This window comes from Dermochelys coriacea, chromosome 3 (genome assembly GCF_009764565.3).
Source record: "Dermochelys coriacea isolate rDerCor1 chromosome 3, rDerCor1.pri.v4, whole genome shotgun sequence".
NCBI lineage: Eukaryota > Metazoa > Chordata > Testudines > Dermochelyidae > Dermochelys > Dermochelys coriacea.
In genome coordinates this window covers 180,210,613-180,232,555 of record NC_050070.1, presented here as the reverse complement: position 1 = coordinate 180,232,555, position 21,943 = coordinate 180,210,613, and the positions used below count along the sequence as shown (strand labels likewise).

The following is a 21,943-nucleotide window of genomic DNA, read 5'->3' as shown; positions in this document are numbered from 1 at the left end:
TCCGAGCACACTCCCGTTGACTCCTATACTCCACCACGAGAGGCACAAGCAGAGTCGATGGGGGAGCGGAAGCAGTCAACTCACCACCATGAAGACGCTGCAGTAAGTAGATCTAAGTACGTTGACTTCAGCTACGCTATTCTCGTAGCTGAAGTTGCGTATCTTAGATCGATCCCCCCCAATGTAGACCAAGCTTTAGACTTCAAAAATCTAGATTCAATTCCCTGCTCTGCCACAGACCTCCCATGTGACCTAGGGCAAATCATTTAGGGCTTTTCTTCACTGCAGGCTAAATATGGCTGCTGTGATCGATGCAGCGGGCATTGATTTAGCCTGTCTGGTGAAGACACGATAAGTCAATTGGCGAGTTCTCTCCCATGGACTTCAGTACTCCACCTTCCCAAAAGACAGAAGCTATATCGATGGGAGAATGTCATGTAGACACCTCTGTAAGTCAATTTAAACTATGTCACTTTAAGTTACGTAACTTAACTAGCGTAACTTAGATCAACTTATCTCATTAGTGTAGACCAGACCTTAATCTCAGTATACTACCGTACTTCGCTGCCTCAGAGGGGTATTGTGAGGATGAATATATTATAGACAGCGAGGTGTTCATGCCCAGATTTTTAAAAGGTAGTTAAGGCATGCTCTGCTCATCACTGCAAAGCTTAAAGTGATTGAAGCTATGTCTACGCTACTGCGGTAAGTTGACCTAAGTTACACAACTCCAGCTATATGAATAATGTAGCTGGAGTCAATGTAGCTTAGGTCAACTTACCACAGGGTCCAAACTACACTGGGTCAACAGGAGACACTCTCCCGTTGACTTACCTTACTCTTATCAGTCGGGGTAACCCTCCAACTCACAGAGGCCCTCCCATGCTGGTGCTCCCTGCGCAGTGGTAGATGCAGTGCCGGCTGCAAACTCAGTACCAGGTTCAGTGCTGGGTACAGCGACAGCCACAGCACTGGCCTCAATGCCAGCCCAGGAGCGAGGCTCCGAACCCTTTGAAGGTTCCCTCTATGACGCACTCTATATGCACCATCTGTCCGAGGTGACCAAAAGGGATCTGGAGCTTGGCCCCTGGGCTTGATGAAATGCCCATGGGGTCCAGAATAGCCACTGAGCGGGTACCTGCCAATGTGGTGCCAGGGCATCATCGGCAGATATTGCATCTCGTTTTGCCTGGAGCGACGAGATCGGTGCCATCTGCGTCTGAAGACGTATGATTCCGGCTCTGACTCTGAGACGAGTCTGACCTTGGACTCCATGGCAGTGCTGTGCAGGATGGTGCCAGCGATCGGTGCCGAGGAGAGGGCAACTGGTGCCGCAGCATGGCCGGTTTGCCCTTGGAAAGTCTCGCTCCCCCTGCACGGTGCTGGTGCTGCCGGTTCCAGCACTGTTGGTGCTGCTTGAACTAGGAAGTGCTGAGTTGCCATGTCTATGAGGTTCCTGGCAGCCTCGAATGTGTCAGGAGTGAATGGCATGTCCAACTCCTTCATTTGGCTCTCCCATCCCAGGAGGTCCAATGGGACCGGACTCAATGGTTCCGCCTGGGCTGCCAGAGTCAACAATACCGACTGTTCCTGAGCAGAAGCTGAGTGTCCCAACATGGACGCACTCCTCGGGCACCATCGCGTTCCACTGATCAGACCGTCAGCAAGCGCCCCCTTTCGGCTCTTCTCTGCTTCTTACGTGACACTGGTGATTAAGATCGGTGCCAAGAGGTCGCCGAACTCAACTTCAGTGCTGGAGAGTGGTGATGCCATGGGTCTCTGGACGCCAAGTCCTTTACCAGCTCTGCAGCCTCCCTTACTGAGACCAATACACTGCACACCTAAGTGCTGGGCTTGGACCCTGATGCAGTCTGAGCTGGCTGCGGACAGACAGCTGACTCCATAAGGGGAATCTGAAATCTAAAGTCTCTCTTCTTCTTAGTCCTTGGGTGGAAGCTCCTGCAGATCTTGCACTTGTAGGCCTGGTGGGCTTCCCCCAAGCATTCTAAGCAGGAGTCATGAGGATCTCCCCTGGGCATAGGCTTCTGGCATGACCCACAAGGTTTAAAGCCTTGAGACTGAGGCATGCCCCAGTCCCCGGAAGGGAGTGGGGGGGGAAAAGCAGGGGAGTAACTCCCAACAGAAACCTAGTCTATGAACTAACTAAAACATTAGAAAAACTATACTAAGTAGAACTATATACAAGAATAAATGTTCACTATGAGAAGCACTTGAGCGAAGCAGGAGAATGAAGTAGCTCCAACGACTGTCACTAGCGGTAAGGAACTGAAGAGGCGGCAGGTCAGCAGGAACCTATATACATCACCATAAGGGCATCACTCCAGGGGGCTCCACAGTCAACCTGAAAGGTACCACTAGTGGAAAAACCTTCCAACGATCGTGCAGGTGGCACGCACACACCTACTTGGAATTGACATGAGCAATCACTTGAAGAAGAAAAGGAGGTGACTTGGCAAATAAATTTTGAGAAGAGGTTTAAAGGAAACACGGAAGAATGCACAGAAGGGGGCATGACAGAAAAAAAACACAAGGTTGTTGAAGTTGGCATCACTAGGGTACATTGATTGCTTAAGTCTTGCAACACTGATGTGAGTAATTATATCCATTTTCATCACCCCCCAGAGCTCAGACTTCATTAAAAGAATGGGTACATCTCCATAGTGCAGTTGATCACTGTGGCATGTTCACCAATATTAACATGGAGTGGTCCGGAAAGGTCCATGACACTAGAATCTTTCAAAACTCACATTTATTTTATTTAAGGAAAAAGTTGCTGCAGGATCTCTATGGACCTTAATAGTATTCTGATTCCCCCCAGCAATCTTGGAGACTTAGCTTATTTTTCTAATCCCCTGATTTATACATAAAGCTTTTTACTGGACACTTGAACAAGAGAAAGGACCAGTTCTACTATATACCCTGAGTAACTGAAGAATGACAATGGACTGTGAATTTGGAGATCTGAAAGGGAGATGGCACTATCTCAGGTTGAGGCTGAAGACAGCTGAGCAATATATATCCTATGTGACAACTGCTTGCTATGGTCTGCACAACATCTGTGAGAGCCTCGCTGATGGGTGGGAGGTGGATGTCCAGACACTTTCATGACTGATATTACAAATAGCTAAGAGGCTCCCACTGCAAACTGCAGCAAATAGTCCAGGGCACAGGGTCAGGGACACCCTATGCACCTATTTTGAGGCTAGGAGCTGAATTATAGCATGGTTTCATTACTGTGTGTGTAGGGATTTAATTAAACAGATGTTTATTTTGCTTTTTAAATGCTTTGTGGTACTTTTTTGGAAGAGTATTTTGTTACATGTACTGTACATGTGGTATTTTATGAACCTTTATTGAACTTTTGTCAAAAATAACCATTACTGAACATCAAGCAATGCAAACAGAAACATTAATTGAACAAAACTGCATTTTAAGCCATTGCAACATGAACCACAACGTAAAACAGTGAAAACAATGCAAAACATTGCAAACTTTATGCAATATTATGGTGCAGATATGCACCACATTATAAAAAAGTTCTGTGCTACACTTGTCACAAACATCTGAATGTGCAGGATTTCTGCATGGTGCTTTGCCTTGGGTTGTGGATAGTGTGCAAAGAAACTATCATTTGTCATTGTAAGGGTGAAGGAGGGTTCCCAGAACGCACTGTTTCCAGACTCCTGTGGTATGATGGGGAGAGGGGAAATGCCCGTGGCTTGAGTTTTGGGAAGAGTACTGCTGCTCCCAGTACCCGTTATTCTCCATGGGTTGCAGAACATGTGTGCTGGGATTGTGGTGCTGTAGCAGAACATTGTGCCAACATGTTTTCAGTCAAGACAGTCTGGTTTTGCATGTGCTCCAGGAGCTGTCTCAGCATCTCTCCCTCTCTATGCATGTTTTTTGCCTTCCTCTCGGCCAGCCAGGAGAACCTCTGTCTCTCTGAAAGAAGAATTTCCCACTATTCCTCTGTCTTCTTATCCCACTTCTGGGATGCTGTCACAAAGTCCCCAAACATTTTGCCTTTGTTCTTCCCTTTTCTGATTAATCAGGTGTTCTGCAGTTGACAATGATCCTATCCTTGGGGGCCATAATGTGTCAGATGCAGAAGCAGGTGGAGCTGAGAAACAGAACAAGTAGTAATTGAAGCGATTCAAGTCTCCATGGCAACAATTATAAAATCTTCTTTCTCCTCAGTTCTGGAATGCTATTTCAAGTCTCTTCCCAGTCTGGGAAATAAGTGTTTCACTTGAATTTCCCTTTGCACAGGAGCCTTGCTTGTGATTGGCTAAGGTGGGCAGCAGAGTTTCAGGGGTTTGGACTGATGGTTTGCAGAGGCAAGGAATCTAGGGGTGGGCAGAAGGATTTGGAGTTCTACACGGGCTGAGGAAGACAGGGGCTGGGATGTTTGTAGGGACCAGCTTTGTCTGCCCGTCCACTTCTGCAGGCAGTCCTAACATTGGACAATGCAACCTTAATACAGAGGCAGATACGAGGCTTTTTGAAAAAGGGGATGAGCAAACCAGAAATCTATGCAGTGATTTAATTCACCCCCAGAAATGCTGCAGGACTGGAAGAGGTAGGCTACCCACAGAAGTAATCCTGAGAAGGGTGTGTTACTTTGCAATGTTTCTGCCAATATACAGTATTATCTTTGCCTTAAATTCTGTTTAAAATCACCTGCCAACATGCACAAAGTGTACTGCTAAATACAGTTCTGCTGTAATTGTTAACAATGCTGATGGTCTGATTACAGCTAGCCAAGTGCCTATGCATCTCTATGCATTTATTGTCTTCCATTTTATACCTCATAAAATGCTACAACAGCTGAAAGCTCAGGGCATTGATCAAACTCTGAAACAAAGAATTTTTTATGCTGCATTATTTTTCTGTAACTGACATATCAATAAACGAGCCTGCATTATATGCTGCGTTTTTTTGTTTGGTTGTTTTTTTTAACCCCTAGGTTAACCAGGGCAGGAAGCCTGGGAGACGATGGCAGTTGACCGGGAGACGGAGCACGAGGGAGACGAAGTGGCAGATGTCTGTGAGAAATGAAAATATCAGGGATATAATCCCTACAGAGCTGGAATTCCCTGGCATAGCTACCATATTGAGTAAAAGGGAAGTGGGGATGAGAAGCTGAGCTCTCATCCACCCAGACTGGTGGCTTCCATTGGGCACTTGGAACAAAAATATGTTAAAATGACCGATACATTTTTATTGTAATATAGCACTTAATACTTACAGGCAGAGGTCCCCTCCTCAGAACTGTCAGTCTGGTGTCTGCCTGGGTATCAGAAGTCTGTTCCTCCAGGTCCGGCTTGGAGTCTTGCATGGGAAAGAAATCCTAGCTTTCAGGGAATCCTCCACTTCAGAGTACTAGTCAAGATTCTCCTTGGCGTACTCCACAACATATTGAGCTTCAATGGTGGCTTAGATGGTAAAAATCCTATCCAGGTCCTCAAAATAGGGGCAGGTTGTTGGAGCACTGCCAAAGGTCCTCGTTCTAACCTTGGTATTTTTTAATAATTCTGACAGAGCTTCTTCCCTTTATTGCAGCATTGAGCCAAGTCCAAGGAGTGACCCCAGTTGGTCATTTGGTTAGCTATATACTTGAATATTTTCTTATTACAGTGGCTACTATTAAAGGAGGACTGCACCAGTTCCTTTCCCCAGATCACAAGAAAATCCATGACCTCTGCATGGCTCCCCACAGGCACACAAGGCATGGCTGCTATAGCACTGCTGTAATGCTCCAGGAGCATGTAATCACAAACAGAGCGTTCCTGGCTGCACACCAGCATTTAAATAAGGAGGTAACATCTGGTAATCATGACCCCTGAGCAGCAGAGGGCACACCCGTGAACAGACAGTTCAGTCCTGGTGTAAAACAATGCAGTGTCCTACCAGTGGGAGGACTGAAAAATTAACCTGAAGTACTGATGCATCCACATAAACTCCATATTAATTACACACAATATTCCACATGGAAATTCATTTTGGAATGAATTAAAGTGGATTATCCAGTTTGCACCAACTAACCAGTTAATTCAAAAGAATTGTGTTGTGTGGATGCAGTCCATTTTAATTTGAAAAAATGCCAGTTAGTCTGAAATAAACCCATTGCGTGGACAAACCCTAAAACACCATCTGAACCCAGCAGCTTGTCTACACTATGCTTTCCAATGTTGCTAACAGCAATGGAACTGAACTGGCATTAGCAAGAGTGGGACATTTTTGCAAAGTTTCCCTAATGTACACAACATCATGATGAGTCAACAGCAGAACTGAGTCATTATTCCCAATTACTCTGATGATCTAACCACTAAATTACACTGCTTATTTAAATAAGTACATTGCCACTAAACCTTATTTAAATTTGTATATAATGTCTCATTTGGAAAGGACTCCAGCACATCTGTTCCTTTTTTTAGAAACACACACAATGCACAGACATTTCTGCTGCTGGAGTGGAAAATGAAGGGACAGCATACTGCACATGATAACAGAGAGAAAATTTTAATGAACACATCAAGGCAAAACTCTACTCTTACAAGACCCCGTGCCACTTTTTAAGTCCGTGCACAGCACCTCAAACAAGTAAGTAATTTTAAAAGTGTCTTGTCCAAAAACGTACATGCAGACAGTAAACTTAATGGAACTTAGCTTAGAATAAGGACCTGCAAACTTGATATTTAAACCACTGCTGAAAGCTGTCCCACCAGTTAAAGTAGGGTAGTCAAGAGGCAGACTGCGGACCAAAGCTGGACCACCAGACACTTTTGAATGGACCCCAAAATCTTTTTATTAATTATCATCATTTTTTATGATGTTCTCTGTAGTATGGACCTCGACCATACTTTGACCAAGAAATTTGGACGTTGACATAAAATAATTGACTACCCAAGTTTAAGAAATCCCAACTACTGCACCCCTGGATGCATGTGTTAGTAACATTTTCTACATCAAGAGAGAGGAAAGGCGGGCTTTAAATGGGTACCAAGATGCAGGGCCTCCCAAGGAGTCCGGCAGAGGGGCAGAAGGAAAAGCGGTGAAATCCCTTATTTGTTATGCCATATAGCCTACAACCTAGAAAACAACCGTCTTACGTGCAGGCGACAGAAAATAGCTGTAGGGAAGGCACTGCATTGACTCGTCATTCCGTACCCAGCCTTGCAGCGCCGCCTCTCCACTCTCCTCCCGCCCCTTTGGAAGCACGCGGGGGAGGGGGCTCGGCACCCAGAGGGACGCTGGGAGTTGTAGTCCATTTCAGCACCAGCCGGGCTGCCAGTGGCGTGGCCGCTGCCCGTGGCCTCAGGCCCGGGAGCGAGCGCGGGGGGGCGCCCGCCCGCGCCGGGGCAGGGCTGGGACGCCGGCAGGCGAGAGGCGCCAGGGGCCCCAGGCACTACAAGCCCCATGGTGCTTTGCCGGGCGGCGCTGTGCGACACGCAGCGCCCCGGAGCCGCTCTGCCCTTAGTCTGGGGGAAGCGCAGCAGAGACCGGCAGGGGCGGCTGCCGGCCGGCGGGACGTAGGCAGGGCGAGAACCATGTGGGTGTTCGGTTACGGCTCCCTCATCTGGAAGGTGGATTTCCCCTACGAGGAAAAGATGGTCGGGTACATCACGGGCTACAGCAGGAGGTTCTGGCAGGGCAGCACCGACCACCGCGGGGTGCCGGGCAAGGTGAGCGCTGGGCGCAGGGAGCGTGTCCTGCCGGTGCCCCGACGGGGGAGGGAAGCACCCACCGTCCGCCCGCAGGGGGCAGGAGAGGGGAAGTGCCCGTGGCAGCTGCTATTCGCCCTCCCCGTTCCCGATATTTAATCAGCTGCGGAGGGGGGAACGCTGTGCTGACCAGCGGCCCATCCAAAGCAGGGAGCACTGAGCTGACCCCCGTGAGCTGATACAGAAATGAACCCAGATCCCACCGCTGAACCCCTCCACATACCCCCAATACAGGTACGGGCCGCTCTTCAGCTCCCCACCTTATATACAGATCCCTAACCTTTGCCTCCCCTCCTCCCAACGATCCCTAGGTTCAGTTCAGGCATTCTCCCCCACTAGAATACATCCCCCGCCTATACACACACACACAAATTCCTGCATGCAATCCCCCCAACACGCACCCACATACCCCCAACGGATTCCCTCTCCCTCCCTCCCCCCACAGCCACACAGGTCCTTCTCACACACACACCCCAAGTCCTCTCTGCACCAAAGGACACGTCCACAATTCGACTATTCTCTCATGTACAAGCAGGTCCCACTCACACACCCAATCAAACTCCTCCCTCACACAGGTCCCATCTCCATTCCACTACACACTCACATAATTTCAAAACTTCATAGTTTTAAAATATTCTCTAAAAGTAAATACAAAGCAACCCTCTACTTTTCCCCTGCCTTCCAAATACATCATATTTAATATCAGTTTCATAAATATAGCTTTACAGTCCTCCACCCCTACATCAATACAAACCACCACCCCTTGTACCTTCCTACATCATCTTCATAATCAAAGTTACTGGGTAATCTTTTGCACTATCAGCTGGAGAATCACACTAGTCTGAACATTTTGTACCTACTAGTAGTTACATGTAACAAGTAATAGCTTTCTGTTAGACACTAACAGAACAAATAACATCTCTATTCCTCCCTTCCCCCCACCCCGTTTATTTTGTGTATTTGTCAGCATTCTATGCAGTTAGTTTCACCCTTTCCCCCGATAGTCATTAAGGCCCCAATCTAACAAAAGCTGATCTGCCGGGTATACCCTATGCAGAGCAACAACACTGAACACAATGGAAGTCTGCTTTGGCACAGGGGGGCAGAAACAGCTTGCAAGACAGAGGCCTCACGGTTCAATATTGCCAACATTTACAAGTGAGTAGTTAGTTGTGTGCTTAAGTCCTTTTGATTTAATGGAACTTCTCACAGAATTGCTCAGGTGTTTGCATATTTAGGGCCTCAGTCAGTTTCAACCTTGCCAAAAAGATCCTTATATAATCTAAAACAGGAGTTGAAACTCTTTATTTTTAAAGGTTTCAGAGTAGCAGCCGTGTTAGTCTGTATCCGCAAAAAGAAAAGGAGTACTTGTGGCATCTTAGACACTAACAAATTTATTTGAGCATAAGCTTTCGTGAGCTACAGCTCATTTCATCGGATGCATGCAGTAGAAAATACAGTGGGGAGATTTTATATACACAGAGAACATGAAACAATGGGTGTTACCATACACACTGTAACAAGGGTGATCAGGTAAGGTGAGCTATTACCAGCAGAAGAGAGAAAAAAAAACCTTTTGTAGTGATAATCAAGGTGGGCCATTTCCAGCAGTTGACAAGAACGTGTGAGGAACAGTGGGGGGGGGGGAGGGAAATAAACATGGGGAAAAAGTTTTACTTTGTGTAATGACATATTCGCTCCCAGTCTTTATTCAAGCCTCAGTTAATTGTGTCCACTTTGCAAATTAATTCCAATTCAGTGGTCTCTCGTTGGAGTCTGTTTTTGAAGTTTTTTTGTTGAAGTTTTTTTAGGTCTGTAATCGAGTGACCAAAGAGACTGAAGTGTTCTCCGGCTGGTTTTTGAATATTATAATTCTTGACGTCTGATTGTGTCCATTTATTCTTTTACGTAGAGACTGTCCAGTTTGGCCAATGTACATGGCAGAGGGGCATTGCTGGCACATGATGGCATATATCACATTGGTAGATGTGCAGGTGAACGAGCCTCTGATAGTGTGGCTGATGTGATTAGGTCCTATGATGATGTCCCCTGAATATGTGGACACAGTTGGCAACGGGCTTTGTTGCAAGGATAGGTTCCTGGGTTAGTGTTTTTATTGTGTGGTTGCTGGTGAGTATTTGCTTCAGGTTGGGGGACTGTCTGTAAGCAAGGACTGGCCTGTCTCCCAAGATCTGTGAGAGTGATGGGTCGTCCTTCAGGATAGGTTGTAGATCCTTGATGATGCATTGGAGAGGTTTTAGTTAGGGGCTGAAGGTGATGGCTAGTGGCGTTTTGTTATTTTCTTTGTTGGGCCTGTCCTGTAGTAGATAACTTCTGGGTACTTTTCTGGTTCTGGTTGCATCCAATGAAGTGAGCTGTAGCTCACGAAAGCTTATGCTCAAATAAATTCGTTAGTCTCTAAGGTGCCACAAGTACTCCTTTTCTTTTTGTGGATACAGACTAACATGGCTGCTACTCTGAAACCTGTCTTCTGGTTCTGTCAGTCTGTTTCTTCACTTCAGCAGGCGGGTATTGTAGTTATAAGAACGCTTGATAGAGATCTTGTAGGTGTTTGTCTCTGTCTGGGGAGTTTATTCCCCCCTCCCCCCACTGTTCCTCACACGTTCTTGTCAACTGCTGGAAATGGCCCACCTTGATTATAACTACAAAAGGTTTTTTTTTCTCTCCTGCTGGTAATAGCTAACCTTACCTGATCACTCTTGTTACAGTGTGTATAGTAACACCCATTGTTTCATGTTCTCTGTGTATATAAAATCTCCCCACTGTATTTTCTACTGCATGCATCCAATGAAGTGAGCTGTAGCTCACAAAAGCTTATACTCAAATAAATTTGTTAATCTCTAAGGTGCCACAAGTACTCCTTTTCTTTTTAAAGGAATGTTTTTAAAAGACTTTCAGAATATATTAAAAAATGCTTTAAAAAACTGGAATTTTTTTAAATTGCTTAATTTCAAAAAATTGAGTTGGCAGTATCTCTTTAAAGAAGGAAGGAGGTCAGGGAGCAGTGTAATAAATGTTCAAACTGTTTATTTTATTAGTCTATTGAAATACAAAAGTAAACTTTTGAAAAGTAAAATGGGTTCATTCTTATGGCATTGTTCAAAGAAGCACAGTATTCTTTTATTTGTGTAATTGGTGAATAATTACCAAGAACAGCTTTGATATTCATACGATTAAAAGTACAGTGTTATGATCTTCTGCATAGCTAGAAATTTTAAATTATTGGTTCTGATTTTGTATTAGAGAAATCTTGTGCTACAGTAATAGTCAGACCTCAGAAATCCCAAAACCAAAGAACTCAGCATATGCAAACTTTCAAAACTAGAAAATGCCCCTATATTTCCAATACAATACTTAGGGCTTGTCTATACTTAAGCGCTGCACTGGCCCAGCTGCACCACTATAGCGCTTATTGAAGACGCTACCTACACTGACTGGAGAGCTTCTCCCACTCGCGTAGATACTCTACTTCCCCGAGAGGGATAGCTATATAGATGGGAGAAGCCTTCCCCCACATCAATGTAGTGCTATCTACACCAGGGAGTTAAGGTTGGTATAACTGTGTTGCTCAGGGGCGTGGATTAGTTATATCAACATAAATTGGTAGTGTAGAGCAAGACTCAGATCCTGTAGTGCTAGTTTTGTAGCTCCCAAACTAAATCCATTCTGCTGCTTTCAACTTAAGTTCATTTCTCACCTCAAGCACTGATGCAATTACTTGGAATTACTGATCCAATATATTATATACCAATACTATTTCTCATTTGGCATGAAATAAGTAAATTGATCTTTCCTTGATCCACTTCTAAGGGCTTGTCTACACTACCGTGCGGGGTCAATCTAAGATGCACAATTTCAGCTACGTGAGTAGCATAGCTGAAGTCAACGTACTTAGATATACTTACTGCCGTGTCTTCACTGCGGTAAGGTGACAGCTGACGCTCTCCCGTCAGCTCCACTTGCGCTCCCCGTTCTGATGGAGTACCGGAGTTGACAGGAGAGCACTCTGAGGTCGATTTATCACATCTAGTATCCAGCGGGTACTAAATCTGAGTAGTATCAGAGTAGCTGAAGGACTTCACAATGTGAAAAGAGCTTCTAAAGAAAGCTGGCAAAGCTCCAAAATTAATATTTTCCTGTTACATGTGGATTCAATTACACTGGCTCACCACTTGTGTAAACCATCCCATTACCATCACCACTGCCATCACTATTCCCTGGAGGAACCTACGTTCTATATAATTTTAACACCACACTAAAATTCAGTGTATTTCTTATACTTTTATTAATTTTTATATTAAAGGATTAGTGCTCGGAGGCCCCAATTAGGACCAGGACCTCACCATCCTGGGGATTATACAAACATACTCTTAAGACAGTTCCTGCCCCTTGGAGCTTATAGTCTAAGATCCTTATCTGCAACTGCCTCAGTACAGATGGACTCCCTTGTGCCTACGTGGAGCCTCACTGACTTTGGTGGCATCCATCTACATTTCCAGGAACTGGGTATAAGTAGGGACAAGATGCAACAAGAACAAAATGGAGGAGGGAAAAGAAGACCAGGGTGATAGTACCAAATTTGAGACAAATACATTTGAATTTGGTCTGTTTATATAATTAAGTTTATCGTAAGCCAACATAGGGACCAATACAAGTTGATTATTATCAACATTATTTGTTATATGCTGGTAACACCCAAAGATCCCAGGGGAGAATGAGGTCCCATTGTGTTGGGCACTGTGCTACCATGTAGGGAGAAACTTATTTTAAATTAATGTAGAAGTGCAAGGAAATAGTTTAAGTGATCGATTAAAACGGGAGTACCTAGAGGAGGCTGATGTTGTTAATTTTTATTGTGTTTATACTGATCCTTTCAGTACTTTTTCAAAACTTAAGAAAACCTGTCTACCTTGCACATACAACCAAATACATTCTAAGAATAAGTCATGCCTTCTGCTTCAAAATACTCTAGTTTCCTTTCATAAGTATTAAGTGTGACTTCCAACTTATGATTGTATGATGCCAACAATGTACTAGGTGCTAACTGTTCCTTGTAGTTCAGAGACTCTTACGGCCTTAAAGTCATTTTTTTGTAGTTAAATCGTAGACTTTCACATTATAGGACATCTTTTAAGCAATGCAAGACTTCTAAGATAGCAATGGCAGCAGGAATAACCAAAAAGAGTTAATTTCAGTAGTTGAAACAAATCCCAAACGATAATGTGCATCTAGCAAAATAGCCAGGAGAAAATAAATCTCATTTTTGTTGAATCTTAAAAGGGGGGAAGTATGAATCTTAAATAGGACGCTAAAGCAAAGCAGAGATGTGCGCAAACTACTTCATTCTGTGTGGGCTTTATCATTTTTAGCCTGTTGATAAAAGTAAAAGAGGAGAGATTTTATCCTATTTTTTTTAATCTGGTGTTAAAAAAAAAACGCCACAGAATTATGAAGTTAAAAACAATTTCCAGTTGTAAGTATCCTTTCCAATTTCCTGTGGACAGGTGTATTTTTCAAGCCACAGGAAAGAGCATAATATAGTTTTACTGCATTTTGAAATCCTGCATCGCTCTCACTGCACAAGGGCTATCACCCTTATATAATTCTAAATAGCTCAACAAATGCTAAGGAAACAATAGGTTACAGAAACATCCAGCAGATTAGGGGAATGACATTGATGGGACAGGGCTATGTTATTTACAGTTGCATATGTGGCTAATTAGTTAGTCATCAGAAATACTTAACTGATCATTAACATACTGGACCTGATGTATGAAAATGGGCCAAATATTCAAGTTTCCCTAATTTATGAAAGAAAAATGGTAAATGCTAATTCTATTTAATTAAAATACACTTTTCTGTTGGTTTCAGAGTAGCAGCCATGTTAGTCTCTAAAGTGCCACAAGTACTCCTTTTCTTTTTGCAAATACAGACTAACAAATTTATTTGAGCATAAGCTTTCGTGAGCTACAGATGAAGTGAGCTGTAGCTCACGAAAGCTTATGCTCAAATAAATTTGTTAGTCTCTAAGGTGCCACAAGTACTCCTTTACTTTTCTGTTGTTCACTGAGGTTTTTCCCCCCCAAAGCAGTCACCTCATTTACACATCATTGGCAACTCCAAGCTAAAAATGGAGACTGACTTTGAAAGAGAGCAGCTCTAGTGAAGACGTAAGAATTATACAAACTGAAAAAGGAAATGCTGCATTTTCAAAAGGAGGATGCACAGGTTCATGCAACCATGGATCAGCAATAATTAATTTATACAACATTTTTATGTCAAACTTTTATTTCTTTTTTAACACCAAGACAATCCTATCATTGGATCAAAATAATGATCCGTATTTTATTTCTGAAGAGCTTTTTCAGATTACTAGGACCCTTATCAACCCAGGATGAACTTCTGGAATGCCAATAAAGACCTACAAACGGATTGACAGGAAACATCAAGTACAATCTTCCCCTGCATTTGCTGGAAGACCTCTTAGGCCTGGTCTACACAGAGGTTTTGTATCCGTATAACTATAGGTTATTGGTGTACTTCTTTACTAGACTAGTTATGTGGATGCACTTTTAGTGGTATAAATGTGCCTTTTACTGATTATGGCTTTATTCTCCTTCCTGTACTGGAATAAGCCATACCAGTAAGAAGATAGTTATATTAGTATAACTGTGTCATGCTACTGGGTTTGTACTTCTTTAATTATACCAACATAATGAAATTGCTGAAACTTTTGTGTTGAGCACTCATAGTTTTGTTAATGCTCATGCAGCTGAACTGATGCTAACACAGGTGGAATTTTCTGTTAAAATTCCCGCATATAGAGAGACAAGCATTTTCCAGGACCGACAAGATCTAAATTTTTAATGTAAAACCACGCAGAGAAAAACCCTTTTGGACCTCCTTTATACACCACAAAGCAGCAAAATCAGCACATGCCCAATTTCTTTGTTTTGCAGGGCAACTTTAAAGAAGTCCATAGCTGTAATTTACTTTAGACTAGATTGTGCCCTGATCTACCATGGTTGTGCAGAGGAGTGTGCAAAGTGGGTTCTAGTGGGTGTGCATGAAGAATCCTATAAAAGAGCTGTGGCAGATTCCTCTCTCACTTGTGTTTTCCTGCACAAGTAGGGAGCACCGGGGAACTGTTCCTTAGAGGAGAGTCTTTGAGACACCATGCCTCCTACGACTACTCCTGGGGCAAAGCAGATTACACAATGATCGCAGCTCACGGCTGGAGCTAGAAGCCTAATCTAATCCTAGATGAGCTGGTGCTTTAAAGAAAAAAATGAGTTAAGAATGTAAAGTCAGTCTGGATTTTGTTTTACTCTGAATTTCTTTGATTGTTAGCTTGTCAGATTGATGACACTTTAGTCTGCGGCTTATTATAAAATTGAGCTAATACACAATATACATTATCTAGGTTTTATAAATTTTGAAGTTTTATCACTTGCAACCAGCAACCAACTACACGAATGTATCACAGCGCCCTCTGTGTGACTTTATTATTATTGCTCTGAAAGCCACTCTGCTGCTAATACAAGATGTTATAACTTTATTTTTAACATGCACTAAGCAAATGCAGAGTCAGGTGTCCCATATACTGGATCCAGTTTGTCTGTGGCTACTGGGAGCTGCGGAAGGCTGTGCCTGCAGACGGTCAATTTAAACGCTATCTCGCAGCCCGCTACTGGATTACTCTGATGGGCCGCAGGTTGCCCACCACTGAATTAAAATCCAAAGAATTACACCAGGGACAAATTTATTCACTGTGTGTAAATTGCAAGTGAAGCCAATCCTTCAACACTATTATTCCATTTCAAATTATAGCAGTGAAATACTAGCCTACAAGTTGAAAAACCTACTGAAAATACTTGCTGCTACAACATTCCATAGTCAGTACAACAAAGAACACATAATGAGCATTTTTATGTACAACAATGACTGCAAGCTTTTTTGTACAAAACTCGGCTTAACATAATGATGACCTTGTATTCATACTTTAACTGCTCGACTTACCTTATTGTAATAATGTAGTTAAACAATAGTTAAAAATGCAATGCTTGCTATTACTGCCATAATATATAGTATGTAGGATGCTATATTGGAAAGATATTCCTTGTTAACACTGCACATGAAAGCAAATTTTAAAATGTAAATTATTATTATTATTATTATTACCATCTTGCAAAACACATTGCATTAAGTAAACTAGCTCCATTACATTTTAAGATGCTGATTTGATTAGTCTGAGAGTCTTAAATGAGAGTGGCCAGTACATTAGCAGGCATTAATGTGATGTTCACTGACATTTGATTGAGTACTTCTGTACCAGAAAACAAGACAGTGGTTTGCTACCTCATATCCTTCCCCAGAAAGAGATATGAATGTATAATTTTTTTTGTGAAAATAGAAATGTCAGTTATTTGTGTAAAATTCAGAAAACACAAAGTTATGAAAAATAGTATCTTGCAGCACTCTTCAAAGCAATTAAAACATGTTCCCTGTCACTGAAAAATAGTTCACGTGTTGGGATTACTGATGACGAAAAGAGTGATTGTTGGAAGAGGTGGGTTTGGAGGAGCAAACTAGTCAGGAAGACATCTGAAGTATAAGAGGCAGTGTAGATGGAAGTATGCTGTCAAGCTGGAAAAAAGGAGATGAAGGAAGCTGTAGGGATGAAAGGAGTGGGGAAGGGTCAAAATTTAGGGCCTTGCAGAGGAGTTAACATCTGTTTTTTCTGGAGAATTACTGAATCCTCAAACACAATGTGCGTTATACTTTTGCAATGCATCAACAATTTGTAAACTATTTCCACCTGTACACACCTCTAAAAGTTATTTTTTATAAGCCTTATTCACATAAAAGCGTATATATTTTTAAGGTCATAGGGTTATAAATATTAAGTATGGTCACTATGGCTTATCGCTGGAATCCTTGGAATGGCTTTATAATCTAGTAACACATCGGACGCTTAATTATCGTGCATGCTGAAGACTAGGATAGACAGAAACACAGCTGCTTTCTGAGACACCTCTTCAGACTTCTGTGCCTCAGCTGCTTCAAGGCCTCTTTCATGAGAAGAGACAAAATTCAATGCTACTAATAGTTCAAATTCCATGCTTTGGATATACTTCCTATACTATGGTGGAACATGAAATAACTTCTTTTTCCATGCCTTTGTTGAAGACCACAGAAATTACACTAAGCATGTTTAATAATAAATATTATCTAGGGGTTGAAAGTACAAGCTTGGGAGTCAAGGGTTCTACTTCTAGCTCTGCCATAGACTTGCTGTTTTCTTTGTGCCTCAGTTTTCTTATCTGTAAAATTCTCATGTTCCAGAGGGTGTGATTATCTGGCAGACTGTCTTCATGGACTGCACGGTGTTCTCATATTTGCAATGCATATATGATATGAGAATTCAGTATGCCAACTAAAGTGTGTGGGATTAAGCACCATCAAAGGTCTACAGCCAAATGTCATCTTTTCCACTGATCAAATACTCCTTTTGACTTTTGATCCATAAACATTCGAAGATTATAGAGATGCATATTGTGCAGCACTACTGTGGCACTATGGCAGCTTTTGTGTTGTGCCTGATTGGGACTGGTCAGCCAGTTGTTGGGCAGCTAACCAAACATACGGGTGGAAGGTAGTTTGGGGGCAGGATTCCCATCAAGGAATGTCAGAGTGTCCATCTTTTGAGAGTTTGCATGCATGTAATTGAAGATTGTGACAAAATTCAGACCTAGGTTAAATGCTCCATCCTACTCTGCTCTACAGAATACAAAAAGACAAGGATCTGACTTAACAGTTGGCATGTGGACGAAGAGAATCCAAAGTCTTGTTTTTTAATTTAAAAAAATTATCAGAAGTGATAAATTGCTCCCATTCTGTCTAATCCCTCTCCATAACTATTCTTTTGTTGGGACTCCTCCCTTTGGTATCTGCTCCCCTACTCTATATCCTCTTTTACTATTCATCTTCCCTGTAATCCTCATGGCATGTTTCAGCTCATCTTCATTCTTCTTTTGGCTCCCCTATCCCATTTTGCCAGACAAATAATATTTACTGGTAAATGTTTGCAGTTACTTTAAAATTATAGTGAATCCCACTTGCTGAGTAGCACTGTGGGGGAGATCAACACAAATAAAGTGAAAAAAGCTGTTCTCCAGATTGCCAAGTACTCTTAACATCCTGTGCTAAAAGTGCTGTATCGGAGTCTGGATTTTTCACGCTCAGAAATGGGCTGCTAATAATATGTCAAGTCTGCTCTATTTTGAGTTTACAACCAGGGCCTGTATGGTATTCATTGTAGGATCAGGGCATAAGTTCATAAAAACATTTTGGACATAAATTTGACAAATTATAAACAAAGAAGGATACTGTTGATCATTACTTTTAGCAAATTTGATTTTTTTTAAAGGACCAACAAGTTAAAGAGCAAAGTATAAAGAGTGATTTTTGAGACCATTACATTTCATATAGAAAGAGACATACCCTAATCCTGCAAGAGAATCGTGTGTGATACAGCATGGCCAGAGGGCAGCAGGAGAGTGTTAGAAGAGAGTAGTTTGGAGGAGTTGAAGCAGAATGGATTGGAGTTGGAGCAGAGAGCAGTTTGGAGGGAAACAGAGGAGAGTTTGGAGAAGTGCTGCAGTGGGCTAAGAAGACCAAGACCCTAGGTAAAAGGACACTGGTTTGTGCAGAGGGAGGGCAGGAAGCCCCTCAAGCTGAAGGGCAGGAGAGGGAAGTAGTCCAGGGGAAGGAACTGCTAGTTCAGGCAGTTTACCTCTATCCCTAGGGCCCCTGGGCTGGGACCCAGAGGAGAGGACGGGCCCAGGTCCCTCCCTCTCCACTCCCCTCCTCTAGGACACTAGTGTGGCAGTTAATACCCCAGTTCAGGGGCGAGAAACAGTGCCCTGAACCCTCCCCAGAAAAAGCACGAGACCCATCAATTTGCCATATGTGACTGGGTCCCTACCTGGGCAGAACCTCATTTGTCAATGGGACTCTACATAATTCTTTTGACAAGATTGGGGTCCAAAGTCCTTATTTATGTTTCAAAAATGGTTGTTTTACATGCACTGGCATTTCTATGAAACATGTATATTTAACAGTGAATATTTAAAGGGACATCAACATCATCACACTTTGCAAATGGTTTACTATTACAAGTCACACCTGTCACTACAACTGAAAGATCAGAGTATTTTTCCTCAATTTGGTAGTTTTATTGTGTGCATTTGACATCTTGTCAGCTTGTGTTTATTCTGTATAGTCACTTAGTATTGTCCATTCCCCCTATTGTATGGTTCTTTCAGTGATAAGAGAGAAAGAAACAAATGATGGCTGAGCCTTAATTGTCAAGGTGAATCAGGCAAAGGTCTGGTATCTGGATTTTATTTTTTTTTCTTTTAATTAACTACACATGATGATGTCCTTTTTAAAGAAACAGTTTTTAAGTTGTTAATGCTCTCACAAATTGCTATCATGCTTTTAACATTGAGGAGAATTTAAAAAAGGTGGATTTGGAGAAACTCCTAAATTATCACACACTTCCTTATAAGCAGTTTTGTTGTAGCTATGTTGGTCCCAGGATATTTGAAAGACAAAGTAGGTGAGGTAATCTCTCTTATTGGACCAACTTCCGTTGGAAAGAGAGAGAAGCTTACAGAGAGCTCTTCTTCAGATCTGGGAAATGTATTCAAGAGTGTCCCTGCTCAATACAAGATGGGACAAATTACTTAGCATAAGTAGTTAACACCTATTTCAAGGGACCATTCAAGGTGAAGAGACACTGAATATAAACACTGTTGTAATAAGCCATAAATCCAATCTCTAACCCACTAACTCCCCCTCCCCATCTTTTCTTTTCTGACTTTCCCTACTATGACTGGATAGGTGGTAACTGGCAGGGTGGATTTGATTTAAATACATTTTGATTTAAATCACTAATCAGGAAGACTATTTTAATAATGGTTTTCTACATAAAAGTGCATTCTTGTTGGTTGTTAAAACCTTAATATAACCATATTCTTCACAATTCAGAGATGTAGGTTTTCATTTTTAGAAGGTACACACATTTTAAAACAGTGATTTATTTTGAAAACTTTTCAGATTTGTTTTACAGCTATATCAGAAAATGATTGATTGGTTATTTCATTTACCAAAGGTAATTGAAGCAGATATTTATGAAGTCATTGGGAGGTTGAACTACACCTCTACTCCGATATAACGCTGTCCTTGGGAGCCAAAAAATCTTACTGCATTATAGGTGAAACTGCGTTATATCGAACTTGCTTTGATCCACTGGAGCGCACAGCCTCAGGGGCCCCCCCCCCCGCAATGCTTTACCGCGTTATATCTGAATTCATGTTATATCGGGGTTGAGGTGTATCTCCAATTCAACAGGTTAATCATTAATATTTAGAGGATTTTCTTACCATGCTGTATTAGGAGAAGAACATGACCAGACAGACATTTAAATTGTTTTATTTAACTAAAACAACAACGTTAAGTATTCTGGATTTTTTTTCTTCAACAGCAAACATATAATAATTTAACAAAACAAGCATATGTCCCTCACTTCTCACATTTATCTCCAAAATTCTTTTCCTTGTCCAGATCTATTCTGCCCCCAACAATCTTCTATTCATTGAACTTTTTGAAACTGCACTTTTAGAGAGAGGTAAGGGATTGACTCTGTGTACACAAATTTGCAGAGGGACAATATAGTTGAGGTCGGTTATTTCTCCCCCTATATATTTATTTTAAAACATTTTTGCTGTTAACAAGCATGTTACCTCTGGAGACACAAATCCATAGTTTGAGAACTGCAAAACTAAGCATCTCTGATGGTATTTTCTAGACTGAGCACTGAGTCCTCTTGGGTAGATAGAAATATTAACCTAAATAATCTATACAGAAGCCTGTGGAACCCCATAAGACTGGGTCCCTAATCCATGAACTATTGTAACTCATTTACAAAACTTTTTCTTAAACATTACATGAATATATTGTCTCATACTATAGAATTTATAATCCCGATTCCATGATATCATGTATCTTAATTAAAACTATCTTTAGATAGGTTTTTTCCTCAAAAAGCATTTTATCAAAAACAATCATTGATTTTTATCCACCCTGGTACCTAACCGCTTCACTGCAGACCTCACTGTTGTCATCCATATCTCATGTCACTTCCAGGCCAAGGACTGCTATGCGTGGGATTACCCTTCAAATTTACCCGGAAACTCCAGCTAGTGCAGAACATGGCTGCACACCTGGAGTGAGGTGGGCTCAAACAGTGGTCTTTAGTATCTGCACTGGAATTGCTCTCAGAAGTGAAGAGGCCCTTGAAGCTATGAATGGCTGAGAATCTGGTTATGAAAGGCCATCTCCAAACTATACCCTGTTGCAGCCATTAAGATCAGCTGGGAGATTCCTGTGTCCTGGAGATTTACTCCCTAGGAGCAGTGCCAGAACTTTCTCAGTTGAAGTTCACGCTAAGTTTGCCCTCATCTAGTAAGCCTCAGGGTACAACACAAGACATTTACATATATTGTTTCTGATTCTTTTTATAGTGAAAGCTGTTCTATCCATCATGTTGGGGGAATTGGGGTGCCAGTAAGTGAAAAATGCCAGTTAACAAAGAGGGAGGGAATTTGGGTACAGGAGGGGGCTCGGGATAAATGGGAGCTGCAGGGGCACCGCCTGCAGGCAGAGGTAGTGTGCAGAGCCTCCTACTGCCCCTCCGCCTTCGAGCAGCCGGGACACATTGCCGCTTGCAGGGAGCCACCTGAGGTGAGCACCCCCCAGATCCAGCACCCTGAGTGCCCTCCCATGCCCTAACCCCCTGCCCCAAGCCACCTCCCACACTCTGAACACCTTGTGGCCATTCCTTTGCCTAGGAGCAGCAGGGACATGTCACTGCTTCTGGGAAGCCACGTGGAGTCAGATAGGGAACTGGCTGGCCCCATGTCAACTGGACTATAAACCAGATGTTCTATGATGATTAGAAATGCTGGTTTATAGAGTTTTCCTGTTGGTACAGGGACGGATAACACAGCTTCTACTGTAACTTTCTTATTTCTGACTGATTGTTTACATCAATATAGGAAGTAAATATTTAATGCGGTCAGTCATGAGTAGTTTTATGTAAGATAGGCACT

The 21,943-nt window shown here is 42.4% G+C and overlaps 2 protein-coding genes across 12 annotated transcripts in view; one reads left to right on the top strand and one right to left on the bottom strand.

Annotated features, from left to right (window-relative positions):
- Positions 1-21,943, bottom strand: part of ASB3 (ankyrin repeat and SOCS box containing 3) — a 130,749-nt gene that overhangs the window by 81,934 nt on the left and 26,872 nt on the right. The window contains exon 1 of one of the 6 annotated variants that reach the window (XM_038394549.2): positions 7,134-7,156. The exons of the other annotated variants lie outside the window; for them this stretch is intronic. The gene's annotated coding sequence lies outside the window, so the exon portion shown is untranslated. Of the gene's footprint in view, positions 1-7,133; positions 7,157-21,943 lie in introns of those variants that run through there. 6 annotated transcript variants of the gene reach the window in all.
- Positions 7,301-21,943, top strand: part of CHAC2 (ChaC glutathione specific gamma-glutamylcyclotransferase 2) — a 29,169-nt gene continuing 14,526 nt past the window's right edge. For 3 of the 6 annotated variants that reach the window (XR_005291834.2, XR_005291833.2, XR_006280310.1), the window contains exons 1-3: positions 7,568-7,706; positions 8,803-8,903; positions 14,124-14,270. Coding sequence is in view for 1 of the 6 variants with exons in the window: in XM_038394561.2 (XP_038250489.1) it covers positions 7,572-7,706 (135 nt within the window). In the remaining 5 variants the exon portion in view is untranslated. Of the gene's footprint in view, positions 7,707-7,735; positions 7,980-8,802; positions 8,904-14,123; positions 17,014-21,943 lie in introns of those variants that run through there. The other 3 variants (XR_005291832.2, XR_006280309.1, XM_038394561.2) reach the window with 3 other exon arrangements.